The sequence below is a fragment of the Pangasianodon hypophthalmus genome, chromosome 1 (genome assembly GCF_027358585.1).
Source record: "Pangasianodon hypophthalmus isolate fPanHyp1 chromosome 1, fPanHyp1.pri, whole genome shotgun sequence".
NCBI classification, from domain to species: domain Eukaryota; kingdom Metazoa; phylum Chordata; class Actinopteri; order Siluriformes; family Pangasiidae; genus Pangasianodon; species Pangasianodon hypophthalmus.
Genome location: NC_069710.1, coordinates 19005271 through 19020781, shown reverse-complemented (window position 1 = coordinate 19020781; position 15511 = coordinate 19005271). Strand labels below are relative to the sequence as shown.

The 15511-nt window shown below is 39.1% G+C and overlaps 1 protein-coding gene across 1 annotated transcript; it reads right to left on the bottom strand.

Annotated features, from left to right (window-relative positions):
* Window positions 1-428: 428 nt before the first annotated feature.
* Window positions 429-15511, bottom strand: iffo1b (intermediate filament family orphan 1b). Its single transcript, XM_026926640.3, has 9 exons — window positions 13989-15511; window positions 11356-11416; window positions 9268-9363; window positions 8596-8736; window positions 8110-8297; window positions 6184-6304; window positions 5543-5635; window positions 5308-5438; window positions 429-3418 (listed from the first exon to the last, which is right to left on the bottom strand). Exons 1-9 carry the CDS (start codon window positions 14927-14929, stop codon window positions 3334-3336), a joined length of 1857 nt encoding a protein of 618 aa, XP_026782441.3. The 5' UTR covers window positions 14930-15511; the 3' UTR covers window positions 429-3333.

Here is a 15511-nt window from a genome sequence, read left to right as displayed (position 1 = left end):
TTTCCATATGTATGTGTTGTAGAAAATATGCCTTGTAAGTATCATATGGCATATTATATTAGAGTGAGGAATATCGTATACATATACACACACGACATAGACAAGTAAAGCTCATGCACACACGAATTTCTCTCAAAAACATCTCCTTGCCAAAACATTTGATTCACCTGTACATGGTTCACTTGTAGATGGTTCACGTGTACGTTACACACTCTCTCCAGTCCTGTGCTGTATTTCCACTTGAACATCAAATAGTTTGCGATAGAAAAGGTCAGATTTAGCTCATCTGTACTCAAGCACACACACACACACGCACACACTCACACACTATTTTTTCCAGTTGTACCTTATTGTGTCTGTGTGTGAAAGAGAGATGTCACAAAAGAGGAAAAGGCAGAATGAATCAAACTATGACATGAAAACTCCACTCTGCTTAGCATTAACTTTTATTTTTCAAGTCTTTATAAAGCTCCAGTCTTTCAGCACTCGTTAAAGCAGGCAACTCATGTTTGGCCTTTAGATACATACATGTTAATGAGTCCATTCACCCTGTCAAAAGATTGATTTAAATTGGGCAAAACGTTGCTGTGTGGTTCGGCTATACACCGCCTACCTTTTGCCCTCCCTTTAAATATCATAGTCAAGAGTTTCTTAATTACTTCCTAATCTGGTATACAGCTAAATATGGATCCTACTTAACATTCTGGATATTACAGCCAAATATTTCAACAAATACATTTTGTTTCAACTACATTAAAGTGAAATGAAATATTCTTCTGACAGGGATAGTGGACTCGCATGAATTGTCATCAGTTTTATACTAAATATCCTTATTGATTTCCTCTAGGTTACAACATCATAGCAGTCATACCAACATTTTGAATAAGCATTCTTATTTTTCCTTTGCTTTTGTTTGTTTTCTCTATTACATGTTTAAACTTTGGTGAACACACCCTGAGGACATTACTTCTTGTTTCTGAAAAGTACCTCATACTTCTAAAGCTGGTTTAGATTTGGTACTAATAGTATTAAACATAACTTCCACATGTACAATCGACAACTGAAAATTTTGCACAGTAATTTGGCTACAGACATTCAGGATCATACAATCACCAAACGGCTTTCCTATTTCAGTAAACAACAAGTAAGTTCCTGTGAAGAATGTATTCACACAACAGAGCAAATCAGAACACACACACACACTCACAGAAAAACACAATCTGAGGCAACAAATAAATTAAAAAAAGAAAAGAGGGGAGTTTTTGAACAAAATGAGAGTCATGTTTCTCTTTTTGTTTGAGTGTTAAAGTATTCAACAACTTAAAAGCACAAGACTGCAAGCCAGATTTCTGCAAAGCCATATAAAGGAGATGTCTGAAACCTTTACTCAAATTAGGAGATCTTTATACACTAAAAATAACTGTTAACAGGACAAGAACAGTGACTAGGTGAATCTGCTTTTAAAAGAAAGTGATGACTTAAAACAAGAGTGAAAACAGAACCAGATAAGAGGACAGAAGCTGAAAATGGACAAAAACATGTTTTGGAGACAAAGCAAATCTGAATATGCTTTAAACCTACTGCGCTGTCAGTAACATTACATTAAAAGCCATTCGCACTTTTCTTATTGCACAATACTCATATAGCTTACATACAGATATTACAGATTTTTACTCTTTGCCTTAGTAAAGCAAATATTTACAAGATGGGGATCAGCACCATGTATGGAAGCATAGGGTCCTGACTTTCTATACTGCTGAAAGCCTTTTGCCTGACGCTCATGTCACATTTGGCACATTTATTATTCCAACTACATTAAGGACTGCAGCAGCGCAGTGCAGTGTTTTATCTCTATGATGCCTCAGGTTGCCTCAGTTTTTTTTTTATTCATCTACAATCATCTTTTTTTTTATCCCTCTACAGTCGTCTCCCTACAATCGAACGATTTAATGTTCCAGAGTATCTGTGAGTAGCACTGATATATTTATAACCATCCTGGCCACCTTATGTCAGTTGGAACATGTGAAACCAAATCATCATGCTGTATCCCGTTCTGCATTTTAGTTCTACAAACTCTAATTCAGTTTCAATTCCATATTAGTGCAGTAGACTCCAGTACAAAACATGCTTACACCCACGCACATCATGTAGAAGTTCATTTCCTTTAGCAGTATGTAATATGTCAATTTAGACATTATGAGTCATATATACATCAGAATAGCTTATCTGGAAACTTGGGCCCATCTTTCAAACTGCGTAATGTCTGCCATTTTCGGCAAATTTTAGGAGAACACAATGATATTTATTTTAGTATTGTACTGAGATCAGTTTGGTCAGCCAAACAGTTTGGATTCAGCATTTACTCCAATTCACTTAAGAAGATTTAGTCATTTTTTCTTCGAATGATGTAGACGGATGAGGTATAAGTCACTTTGCTGGTGTTGAAAATGCTTGATTTGATTGACCAGCCTTATTGTGTATTGTGGAAGGAAGAAATGATTTCAGCAAAAGCTTTTTGTCCGAGGTGATGCCCTCAGAGACGGAGATAAACTATTATGCAGATCTAAAAGATCACTGCAAGAATATAAATGATTTTCTTTCAAGATTATACAACAGTCCAAAGCAGGTTACTCTATATCTGTGACAGAAAAATGTTCTCATTAATGCTTGAGCGCAGGTTAGTTTTTCAGTTCAAAAAATGGCGCGTGAGTGGACAATGATGACTGACGGTGAACTTTAGTGATCACATCTGCAAAGTTATTTCACAACCACAGTGCACGAAACAGAGCTATGATCATATAGATGTCAGCAAGACTATTTCTGTACATTTACTATTATGGCAAACAGTATGAAGTATTTTACAGCAGAGGTACATATGAGGCCAGTTGTATAGAGAGCAAAAAATTCCCAAGTTAGATCCTGAACTCACAGATACTTCTGCAAGGTAACTGTGTCCTATAATGACAAGAATTACATTACTTGAAATATCCATGAAATCCATGATCCATGAAATAGGTTCCTGAAATTGTTAGGTCTATCAGTCTCAATTACTATCATCAGGGGTTAGTCAATGTCCGCAAAACTGTACTGCAAAAACAAATTCATGTGACTCTTATGAGGTAATATTGATTTCATTTGGCCCCTGATTTTTTTCTTTTTTTTAATAATTAGTGGTCTAAGAGTCTAAGTAGTCTATTCATTGGGAAAAGCATGAGTTGAGCAGTGTTGCACCAGAACCTGTGGGATAAATATGGCTTAGGTTTAACAGTGAGACGAGAGTTATGAATAAGCTTCACAACTCTTGTTCTTTTTTCTTTATCAAGTTGTTCATTATTATCTTCCTCCCTCTACAGTCTTCTCTGTTCCTGTCCCATCGTTTGCTTCTACGCCTCCACCAGGGCCAGGACATGGGGAATGACTGAAGGCAGTAACAATATGGAAAGGGAGAAGAAAAGAGTTAATATTCAGCATATAGATAAAATATCTGGATAAGGACTGCTAACACTAACTCAAGAGTTTCACCATGCAGAGATATATATAAAGCAAAATGATTTGAGATTTTAAACAAAGAGAGAAACTTACATTAAAATGCATTTGATTTTTTATTAAATTGTTATTAATACAGAAATTACTTTTTAATTAAAAATGCATGTTTATCCAGCTTTATAAGGCCACGCACCTATTACAGATTAAGCATATCACAAACCCTAATTTTCCACAAATGTTAATTTCTTACTCCATTCAGATTGGAAAAAACATTTATTAACTGTTATCTGTTTGCCACTTTGTAATCTTGCTTTCCTTTCTTTAGTTGTAGGCTTTGTAGTAATAATTGACACTGGAAATTACCTGAGTCCTGTGATATATTTTCCTATGAAAATTTATCACTGCACTACAGAGTGACTGATTAGTCTATACATTTATAAATACACCTCTCAATAATTCTGGTAGTATAAACAGGGTGAATTCATATACAGTGGGAGTTTTTGAATTTCTGTATTGTCTAAGCTTTCATGCCATCAGTAAATTAAAATCAAATACATTTCTGAAATCCTATTGACTATCTACATGTGACGGTGAAATTTTTAGATCATATTCAAAAGAATCATGGCTTACCCTTTTGTCAAGACTGAGTTAAAACTATTTTTAATCACGTTTGGTAATTTGGAAGAGCAAGTTTGGTCATTTGGGACACATAATTTCATTAGTTTAACTTCTTACTTTCATCCTCATTGACACTTTTTAATTGACACTTTTTTTGACACCTTTTAAGTGTTACATATTAAGTGTTATATATTGAAATTTCAATAACAGGAACTGAAAAAATCCAAATTCATTAGTAACATATTAAAGTGTTGGCCCAAATAACATTCTGTTATTCATTTCTTACAGCAATAACACCAAAAACAGGCTTTAGAAAATCTTCAATATTTTACAAATTCATACCCAATCTTTTCTAAAATTAGTAAGAACAGGTCAAGTAAAGTCACAGTAAAGAACCGTTAAAGGGTAAGTAAGACTTTCTGATGTATTTCTTGCTGTAGCAGCAGAACACAGGAATTAAAATCATAAACATCAGAAAAGGTATTTTTACTGAGTGACTAGTCTCACTCTCAGTTGTTCCACTCGGTGCTCACAGAACATCTGATATCGTCAGTACATTTAGTTGGCCACAAGTTTCACAGTTTTAAAAGGTTAACATCTGATAGGCACTCCACACTGCCGTGTGCACTGTTGGTTTCTGACAAAAAAATACTTTAGTGACACATTGGCCTTTGCAGAACTGAACTGAAAAATGCTTTTAAAACATACTGAAGAGTTTTGTCTGGAACAGTGGTGAGGAAACATGGTTGGGTGGTCATTGCAGTATCATCCAATATCACTTTTTCAGTCTCTTCCTGAAAAAGTAGGTGGTCCCTGGCCACATTTAGTGACGAAAAAGGATCAAATTCTCTTGCAAGTCTGGCTTGAAAGACTACTGACTGGTTCTGCACTGTTAAAACATGCATAAGTGGGCAGTAGGTGGCAGTAAACACCTAAAATGTGGACCAGGAAGCCATCTTAGAAGATGATTTCTAGGATTGAGTAATAGTTCCTAGTGCGGTCTGGCAAAACAAGGCTTGTCTAGTTTTTTACATATATATATATATTTTCAGACTGGTTTATAATCTGATATCAACCAGCCACAGGTTCCTAACTGATCAGAAAAACACCATATTCAAGAGTTATTTTATCTCTATTCTCTGTAATGAGTAATGGGAAAAGATGTGTGGCTACATGCACTTGTGTATGTGTATGTGTGAATACCTCTCTCCAGTCTGGGTAATGAGTCTCCTGCATGTTTCCATCTGAACATCCAGTCCTCTCTTCATACTGCACATTTCCATGTACTCATGCAAGTGCCTGTTCATGTCTGACTTTGCAGTGGCCAGCTCCAACTAAACAAAAGAAGGTGAAAGTTCATGCAAGAATTTTCATGTTAAAAGGACTAGATTGACCCCAACAAACAAAATTTTTGATTTTTCCTCTTTCTGTTCCTCACCTCAATCTGGTCAATGGTCTCCTGATACTCCTTCTCCCTAGACTTAAACAGGCACTCTGTATCTTTAATCACTTTCTCAAGACATTCCTCTTGCTGATAGAGAGACAGAGAGAGAAAGAGAGAGAGATAGAGACAGAGAGAGAGAGAGAGAGAGAGAGAGAGAGAGAGAGAGAAGAAAAGACACATGTCAGACACATTATCTCTATGAAGGAACCTGGCCAATAAGCCATCAGCAGCAGATAAAGATAAAATACAAGCTGGGGGAATATTGTACTGATGCAAAACCCAGGCAATCACAATCCTCTCAGCTTTCACAGCTTTCACTATAACACCATGACTGGCAACAATTCACTCATCCACTACCTTACCCAGTTTGTGTGTGTGTGTGTTGGTAGAGGTGTTTGTTATTTGCCAGTAGAAGCTATATAGAACTGTGTATTTTTGTCATTTTCATAGCTCAGACACTCAGATTGGGAGAGTCCATTAAGCCCTGGGACTTGGGACTATAGAGCCAATATTAGGCAAATATACTTGGTATTTCCAGGTGATTTTAGGTAGAAGGTTCCTCAGGGGAAATTTTATAATTTTTACTTCTGTTCCTCTTCTCCACTAATGAGGAATCAGCATATCATCAGTCTTACCTCACTATGGCTTGGGTCTGTGGTCAGAGTGCATCCTGGGAAATCCTCCCAAAGCAGCAGGGTCTCCTCAGTCTCTTCCCATGCCAAAGAGTCACAGTCATCATCAAACTCACATTCACGCCTGAAACACACAAACACGCATGCAACATGAATAATAGGTCCTGTCACCAGGACCTGAGGTCACCTTTGGTTTTGGGGTCCACAAGATCAACACATACACTGTTTTCATTATATGGGAAGGATGGATTAATCTCTCCGTCTCTGTACATATTGAGAGTTGCTTGCCATTTCTTGGTGCTTGTTAGGTCACATAAAAAGAAGTGAGCACTCAGCACTTCTCCAAGCACATTCAGCCGTCCTTTAATGATGCATGAACAGCAATCCAATAAGATGTTTCCACATCAAGAAGGACAGATACTTTAGCTCATGTTCCCAGGTTTGTGGTTCCCAAGTAATAAGAAGTTTAGATAGGAATACTACTGCATTCACAGGACTTCACTGGTACTGTTAGGAAATGCTGACAATTTGAACTTGTATAGAGTAATATAGAGTACTGTGCTAAAAACAAAGATGCCTTTAAAAATAATGAATGAGGCTCTAAGTATCAATATCATTAATATATTGGGCAGTTAACAGTGGAACACTCGCACTCACTCACTTTCAGTAACAACTTATTCTGATCCTGGTTGTGGTGTTGTCGGAGCCTGTCCTGGGAACATTGGGCATGATATGGGAATACACCCAAGATGGGAAGCCAGTCAATTCTCTGGTAATTCAATTTACCTAGGGGCAATTTATCTTATCAAATCCACCTACTGTCATGTTTTATGGATGTGGGAGGAAAAATGGAGAACCCAGAAGAAACCCATGCACACACGGAGAGAACATGACCAGAAACTTTTTACAGAAAGCAACCTGAGCTCAGGATCAAACCTGGGACCCTGAAGCTGGGAGGCAGCAACACTACCTACCCAGCGGTAAATCAACCAATAAAGATTAAAATTATAATTTGCATTTCAACAGAGTTTATGCATTTTAAACTGCATAAATTTTCTTAGATACAATATCATGCAGTTTTCTACAGAAAGTGGTTGGTAGTTTGTTCCAGCTTTCTTGGACAACTTGCTACAATTCTTTCTGCTACAAGTCTCTGCATGCAAAATCCCAGACAGCCTTGATTCTGTTTTGTTTTTAATCAGAATCAAGGCCTATAGTTCATTATTTAACAAAATACAGGAATAAATTAACATGTTTGTGAACATTTTTTCCCCCACTGACTGACACACAAATGCAGAAGGCATAAAATAGGGATATACGACTAAATGTATATAAAAAATAGGGTGCTAAAACTTTTGCACATACTTCTGGATCCAGTAAACGTGTAAGGCCAAATTAGAAATGTATTTGTATTTTTAACATTATAACAAAAAACAGGAAAAAATTAACATGTTTGTGAGCATTTTTCCCCACTGACTGACACACAAATGCAGTAGGCATTAAATAGGCATGTACGACTAAACGTATATAAAAAAAAAAAAAAATAGAGTACTAAAACTTTTGCACACACTTCTGGATCCAGTAAACGTGTAAAGCCAAATTAGAAATGTAGTTGTATTTTTAACACTATAACAAAATGCTGCACTTCATTAGCTTTTGGTTTTTACTGAATTTGGTCTTCTGTACGCTCAACTGAGATTTTTTGCAAAGAGATGCTTCCATAGAGGTACATTACTTCTACTACTCTACATCTGTTTAATCTACTAGCTACTCAGCAGTGCTTCAGTGCATTTACAGGGATGATGCAGTGACTCACCATATAGATATTTAAACCAACTGCCCAACCTCTTTCCCCTGGGAATGTGGACAATTACATAAGACACGGCTCTTGAACCACCAGAACAATGTGGACATAGTACATATACTTACAACTGATACAACATCCTCTGCATCTCTTCATTGATCTGAGTAGCTGAGGTGGTGCCTACATTCTCCTCTTTCACTCCACCTCCATCACTTTCTGAGGTGCTGGTCGGTTCATCGGTCTCACTGCCATAAGCAGGCTGGATTGTCTGTTTCCGTGGACGACAGCTAATGGAAGACTGCGGACTGGCAACCTGGAGAACCCAAAAATGTTTTAAGCATTTAAACCAGTGGACAAGCACAGGTTGAAAAATGGTAATGGCATTGACCTGCTCTACAGCCTGCCCATAATTCAGCACACATCGCCTTCAAAACAGAAACATCAGCAGAAAAGCAATCCAGCATTGCGGCAGGAGCAGAGAAAGGCAGTGACAGGTCAGGAAAGACCATCCTGAATCTCTTAAAATGAATCTACATAAATGAGCAAGCAACGCAAAATATTTGACAAGACAGACAGAAGGGCCGTGTTAGTTAACATGAATGTGTTCAGACCTGGAAGCTCTTGATGGGGTCCTCACAGTTCCTCTGTTGTGCCAGGTCACAGAGACGAGCTGTGATATCGATGCGTCTGCAGATATCCATATCCACCTTCATAGCTTTCTCCTGGATCTTACTGTCCAACTCGCTCAGGTTCTGTGTTTGTGTATGTGTGTGTGTTAGAGGATACAAGCTTGTTATTTCATTACAGCAAATGTAGCCCGTATATGGCTATAGTCAAAAGCTTGTTACGACTATAACAAGTCCATCCAATAAATATGTCCATGTCCATCCAATAAATATTCATAAATTGCAGGAAGCATTAGAATTATTTAGTTTACTTTAAACTATTTAAAAGGTGCGGTTTGTGATTTTTAAATGTGCATTGACCTAAAATAACTACAAAATAATATCTTGTTATTTTCAAGCTTCTAGTTACATTTCTGCCCTGGAAATTAGCCCCGTTCCCTAGATGATAAAAAGCTGCTCAGCTCTGCCCTTTTCCCTAAAACCTCACAAGACATATGTAATTCCAGCAAAAAAAAATTGGCTGGTACAAGGGGAAAGCTTGTTGATGTTCACCTTGCAGCAAACAGATGGCTCTAAAAATTACAAACTGGTATGTGAAAGAAAAAAACTAAATATTATAAGCGAGCAAGTGTGTGCATGTTTGGGAATTGCACTTACATTGCTCATTAGACCCTTGAAGAGGACAAGCTCTGCCTTCAACTGCTCCACCCTCAGGGCCAGCTCATCCTGACACACCTCACTCTCCTGCAGGTCCTACACACACACACACACACACACACAGCAGGAAAACAAATCGTATACATTAAGTATTCAGAATTAGGTAGACAGCATTTTTTTGTTTCTCTTTTGTTGTATTTTTTGTTTTGACTGTCAAAACAATAAATGAGATCAGATATTTCAGGCAGTGATTGTGAATCTATAAATAGGAATAGTCGCAGAATGGAGCCATGGCAAGCCAACATACCCGCATACCTAGTATATTCGTCAGCAGCTGAAACGGGCTAAAACAGATCAACCTTAGAGACTACCACAACAGAGGAAACCGGACACTGAGTTAACACACCTGGCACAAAATACGAGAGCAATGCTGAGTAAAAGTGAGACGATATGAAGGGAAGCAAACCCAAATTATAGTAATAAGTAGGATTTAATCATTAAATTAAGAATTAATTAAATAAAATTGCCAATACAGTTCAGTTGTTGAAATGTTTTGTTGTTTTTTCCAAATGAAAATTTCTGAAGGAAGATTTTCAACAGAAAATCAGTGTGACTTAGGACTAGGGATAATCTGTGTATGGAAAACCAACACTAAGCATATAGATATCTCTAACAGCACAGAATAAGAATCACACATTTGATCTCTGAGGACTGCTGACTGGCTAATTTCGTCCTTCAGGACACAAAAAAAATAAATATATTGGATAAAAGGAGTACAAATGAACTGGACGCTGGAACTCTTATTCCTGGCTTACACATGTTCCTCTCACACTGAGGGTGTATAATGGAATTAGGCTGTTATATAATCAACATGGTAACACAGGTTGTCACATGTATGACTACACATTCAAATTCATCGGAACAAACCACGGGGCAATCACAGAAGCACAGACTAGCACTGCTCTGGTTGATAGTGCTTTTGTACTTTAAAAAAGCTGAAAATTTGGGCGGGGGGAAGTCACACCATTTCTGCCATCCAAATTAATTCAAACATTAAATTACATAATTTGTCCAACCATCATTCTGCCTCTTACCATTAATTTCCCGTAATTACCTCTCTATTGTTAAAGACCAGTGCCGTTATTTATTTTCAGCAGAAGAAATTAAAAGGTTCTAAATCACATATTTTGCATATAATTTTGAATGTGCATGTGCATATCATACACACTGTAAGCAATAAGGCTTATTGCCAGTTATAAATAAATACCAGTTGTTCATAGCCATGCATGTGTATTTCAATGCCTTTTAATATACAGACACAATCACAATTAACTATATATGGTATGTACGCATTGCAGCATCCAACGCATAATCCTACTCATTGATTGTTATGAACTGTACCTGTTGCTAACATCATATTATTGAACAGATTCGAATATGCGAAGGTCTCGCATTTGTGCTCCTCATTTCCCACTCCAACTTAAGTTCACGCTGATGGCCCAAATTTATCAGTATCAGTTTCGGGAATTAGTATACACCTTTAAGCCACTTCAGCCAAAAACCTGGTTTCCGAAAATATGTTCTAACTGAATAGCACGATTCGTAACATTTAACAAAGTGTGATTAAGTTATGTTGTATTCATTAACACACCAACTTATTGTGTTGGATTTCAGTGCAACCACAAACTTGTTTGAAAAGCTCTTCTGAGCAAACACATTAAATGTTTTTTCAATGCTAGGTGCTTTGCATACACACTGTCAGTGGTGTGCGTAATTACCTGCACAAATCTAAGCAAAAATGTACTTTGATAAATCCTGCGCTTTGTGTCGAAAAATCCATATACAATTCATACACGAATATCCACCCATATTTGTGTGTAGACGATGTTAATAATAATAATAATAATAATAATAATAATAATAATAATAATAACAGTAAATGAGGGCCCAGGGCCTCCTGGGGGAGTTTTTTATAGTAGGTTTAATACAGAAATCTTGTCAAATAGAAAACAAGGGATTACAAGAGTAAAATGATAAAGGGAAAGTAGAACCCTAATACTTGATAATACAGATATCAGATGTTCTCACCTCCTGCAAATCTGTGGCCTTCTGTTGAAGTTCCACTCTCATGGTGTATTCCTCCTCCCATCTTAAAAAAAAAGATAAGAGACCAATGAACCTCAACAAGTCCAGTATACACAACAAACACAATATCAGTGTGCCAATAGGTGTCCGAACCAGAGCTTTGCCACTGATGGTGCAACTCTTCTGTGCTAGCAGAATTAGATTAACAATGTCAACCACATAGATTGCAGTGTGTGTATATACTGTAAATGATGACTTAAGAGCTTACACACTTCTAATGATTCATTACACCGTCTGGAAAGCATTCACAGTACTAGTGTGCAGTAGAGTAGAACAGAACCAGCCTTCAGCTCTCTCTCTCTCTCTCTCTCTCTACCTCTTATTCTCTTACGTAAGGGCTCTTTGAAATGCAGAACACTGCAGTTTTCCCTCAGCTTATTAAGGCGTCCTCCATGGACTGCAAGAATAGACTAACAGCAAACATTACAAGCAATTCTGAGGTGCCAACATACAATTACAGAGAGGCTGTAGAGAGGGGAAGTGTGTGCGTGTGAAAGATAGGATGCAAAGTAGAGAGAGAAAAAGAGAAAGGATGAGGAACATGTGCACTCTGTCAGCGCCAGTCTGTGAACTGCAATGCAGATGCAGTGTGGAGCACTGAGACGCAGGCAAAAGCACAGGAATGAGAGAGAGTGAGTGAGTGAAAGCCAGACTGATTTGGGTAGTGTGAATGAATAATCCTGTAATGACTTAGCAAGACGAAGGCACATTGAGCCTTCATGCTAAAACAGAACTGCAGGGACATACATGGAGCATAAAAGTCCGAAGTTAAATTTAGATATGTCTTCGTGTGCCATAAACCATGAGTCAGGGGACAGATGGTGAGCTGAATGACTTTCCACCCTTAAATAACACTGTTATTGTATGAGTGTGGAAAAGAAATAGAGCCAGTGGGACATGCCAGGACATAAGACTTGCGTTTCTCCTGCAGCAATGAGCTATAATTCCATAATAATAAAAGGTCTTAACAGTTGCTTTCAAGCACAAGTTGATTTATTTTCACATACCAGGCTCCTCTCATTTGACTGATAACTTCATTTCTTCCCCATTATATCATGCTTGGACAAATCACCTAGTAGGGCTTACGAAATGCAAACAATATGCCGTATTGCAATTACATTGCTAGATGTTGTGATTGAGATGTGCTTTTCACTACTAACAGTTGACTTGTGATCATTTGACAAGAATAGCTTATGTTCGTTGGATCATAATTTATGATGTGACTCATCAAAATATCCCTAAATCCCTTATCTGTGACATGTGATTTGTTGATTTCTTGTGTGCTATGAGCATCCTCACCTTGGTAAGGATGCTCAAACCCATTACAGGGAACTCACGTGAACTTCACAAGTAAAATTTACACATGTTTTTGAGACACTTCACATGATGTCACATGTGTTTTTGCTTTAATTCACGTGTGCAATTTCAGGACAACAAATGCACCTTCACGTTTTCCACGTGATCACATCCTACTCCTACTCATATGAGAAAAACACATGATCGTGTGAAATGTATGTGATTTTTCCATTAGGGAAGCACACAGTAGAAACACTGTGGTTGTTTACAATGCTTGTTTTAGATTCTGCAGCTTTCTGCAATTAGTATTGAAAATATTCTGATAAGCCCTTCACGTCTCTGCTAGTTAGTCAGTTATTCATTTCAAAGTATATTAAGAGGTAAATTAAATAAAACTAATATAAACGTATGCGGTTACAAGGGTCAGGAATGTAATCTCCTGTGTGCACGGTATTTTCCGTGCCTGAATTGTGAAGTGTGAATCAATCTTCATAACCACACTGCCCCTCCAAATCCCCTTTTCTTACATCCCGGTGCCAGGAAGAATTTTTGTTAAACAGGATATTGACTCTTTCATAACCCTTTGACAGCAACTATTGTGATGATTTTAGTGCTAACAGCTGCATGTTTCCATGAAAAAAATAACCCCAGGCTTGATTTAGGAACTCTGGTGAGCCATCATTGCTTTGAATTGTCCTGGAGTGCAAGAGAAATGATTTATGTAAGGGCGTTTTCACAATTAAAGACTCGCGAGACACAACATGCTCCGTTTGCACGTAAAATTTCAACATCATGGAGTGATGAATTTGTTCACACTGGTTCACCTGGCCTTTTCACTAATCCTGTGCTCAGCTTGTTTATTTCCCAAACAGAAAAATGGTCAAATGTGGAAAGTTTAGGCAGATCTGTTCATCCTCAGCACCAGGAGCATGGACAGCGCCCGTCTCAGAATCAGTCTCAGATGACTCTGTACTGGACAAGTAATTAGGTCTATTTCATTCACCATGTAGTGGACTCATCTTGGAAACTGAGAGTGATTTGACCTGCAGTCTGGGACAGCTCGTCTGTGTTTTCTGCTGAGCTCAGTGTTGCCCTGGACTCTGCAGTGTTTAGTGATTCAGGAGGGGCAGATCACAAGCATCACACATAAACACACTGTTTCCTCAGCGGACAACACAAACCTAAGGGATGTTTCTCTGCGGATGGAAAGTGCACATAAACACATGCATATAATCAAGCAAATTCGACTAAGTGCAAATCAGCTTGCCATTGACATTCACCTGCGTTTGTACTCGTCCCTCTCCCGTTTTACTTTGGCCAGCACGTTGTAGAGGGCTCTGATTTCCGGGGTGATGGTGTCGATCTGCACTCCGACTCCGTCCGGGTGTACCCATGATACTCCGGGGCTGGTGATCGCCCGCGGCTCCGAGTTCGCGGGCCACTTCCGGCTGGGACTATACGACCAGATAGTGCCGGGCAGAAAGCGGTTAGGCGGATTAGGGCCGCTTCTGGCTGCAGCACCGTTCAGATTAGGTGCGTTGTTGGAGTTATTGGTGTTGGCCGCGGCCGCTTTGCTGGGCGCGCACGAGCTGACAGCCGGGTTGGAGCTTGAATCATAAGCTAAAGCCCGAGTCTTGTCATCAGGCTCGAGTTTAAGCACGGTCGTAAGCGGGGGTGTGAATAAAGTAGTCGGTCTCTTGGCGGAATTGTTGGTGTTTTGAGACTGCAGGGGAATGGGCCCCACAAAGCCGGTCTGCACCCCGGTGTCTTTGCTCTCGCCGCAAGCGAGCTCGTTGCTTTCCAGCACCTGCTGCAGCTGCTTCTCCAGGATTTTGTTTCGCCTCTCCAGCTCATGCACTTTAGCCAAAAAGCAGCGGAAGCGCAGATTGAGGGTCTTGAGGACGCTGATGTTGGAGCCCAGGTCGTTGCGTAAGGCCATGGCTGCGGGGGGAGGCGGCACGGCCCGGTGCAGAGACGCACCGAGGGGCAGATAGACTAAACCGCTTTGGGAAACGCCATCCGCGATCAGTCCGGGCTGTTCACCGAGGTGGAGAATGGAGGAGTGGGGAGCCGTTAGAAGAGCCTCCGGGAACACAGCGGAGGGCGAGTCCGGATGGCTGAGCATTTCTGAGCTCTGCGGATGCGGATGAGCAGCAGGCAAGCTGTGGCCCAGCAGCGGGTTCATACTACACGGAAAGCTGAAGCGCTGCAGATCTGGCATGAACGGCGGCTGTTCAGGACTCGATGAAGCAAAAGCGGCAGCGTCACAACGAATAACCACGTCTAATAAACTGCTAATATCACCGACTACACGTGCAAACTACTAAAACATGATATAACCAATAAACGCTTGCTGAATGGAAGACGACTGATGAACGGGCGCTGTGGTGAAAAATTATAATAACAATAATAATAATTTTTTAAAAAAGATTGTCGCCGTGACGCACTCCTGAACAAAATTACCACACAGACAATGATTAGAATAATTACGTAGTTATGGAGAAAACAAGACTGGAAATGTAATGAATTAAAGTAAACAAGATACGTCCCTACGTCCTGCTTGCGGCTTTCGTACCTAGCATTGAAAATCTACTTGTGAGTGTAGATGCAGGGGAGTGAGAGACCGGGTTACCGTAATACACATAGGTGAGGCGTAAATACTTTTTTTACATAGTCGTTTTCAGTCAGTTAGTTCCATTATAAGATGGTTCTTAAATATTAATGAGTATAAGCACCTATCATCAGCAGTATGAAATTCTTTTTGAAATTCAAAAAGCAATCGAGTTTCAACATGGAAACGATG

What these genes read in the sequence shown, in the direction of transcription:
- iffo1b (XM_026926640.3), bottom strand. Translation starts at nt 14,929, where the DNA reads ATGCCAGATCTGCAGCGCTTCAGCTTTCCGTGTAGTATGAACCCGCTG. An exon ending in CAGACCCAAGCCATAGTGAG is followed by an intron (nt 5,636 to 6,183) that starts GTAAGACTGATG and finishes TCTCTCTATCAG; the next exon opens with CAAGAGGAATGTCTTGAGAA. An exon ending in AGACCATTGACCAGATTGAG is followed by an intron (nt 5,439 to 5,542) that starts GTGAGGAACAGA and finishes TCTTTTGTTTAG; the next exon opens with TTGGAGCTGGCCACTGCAAA.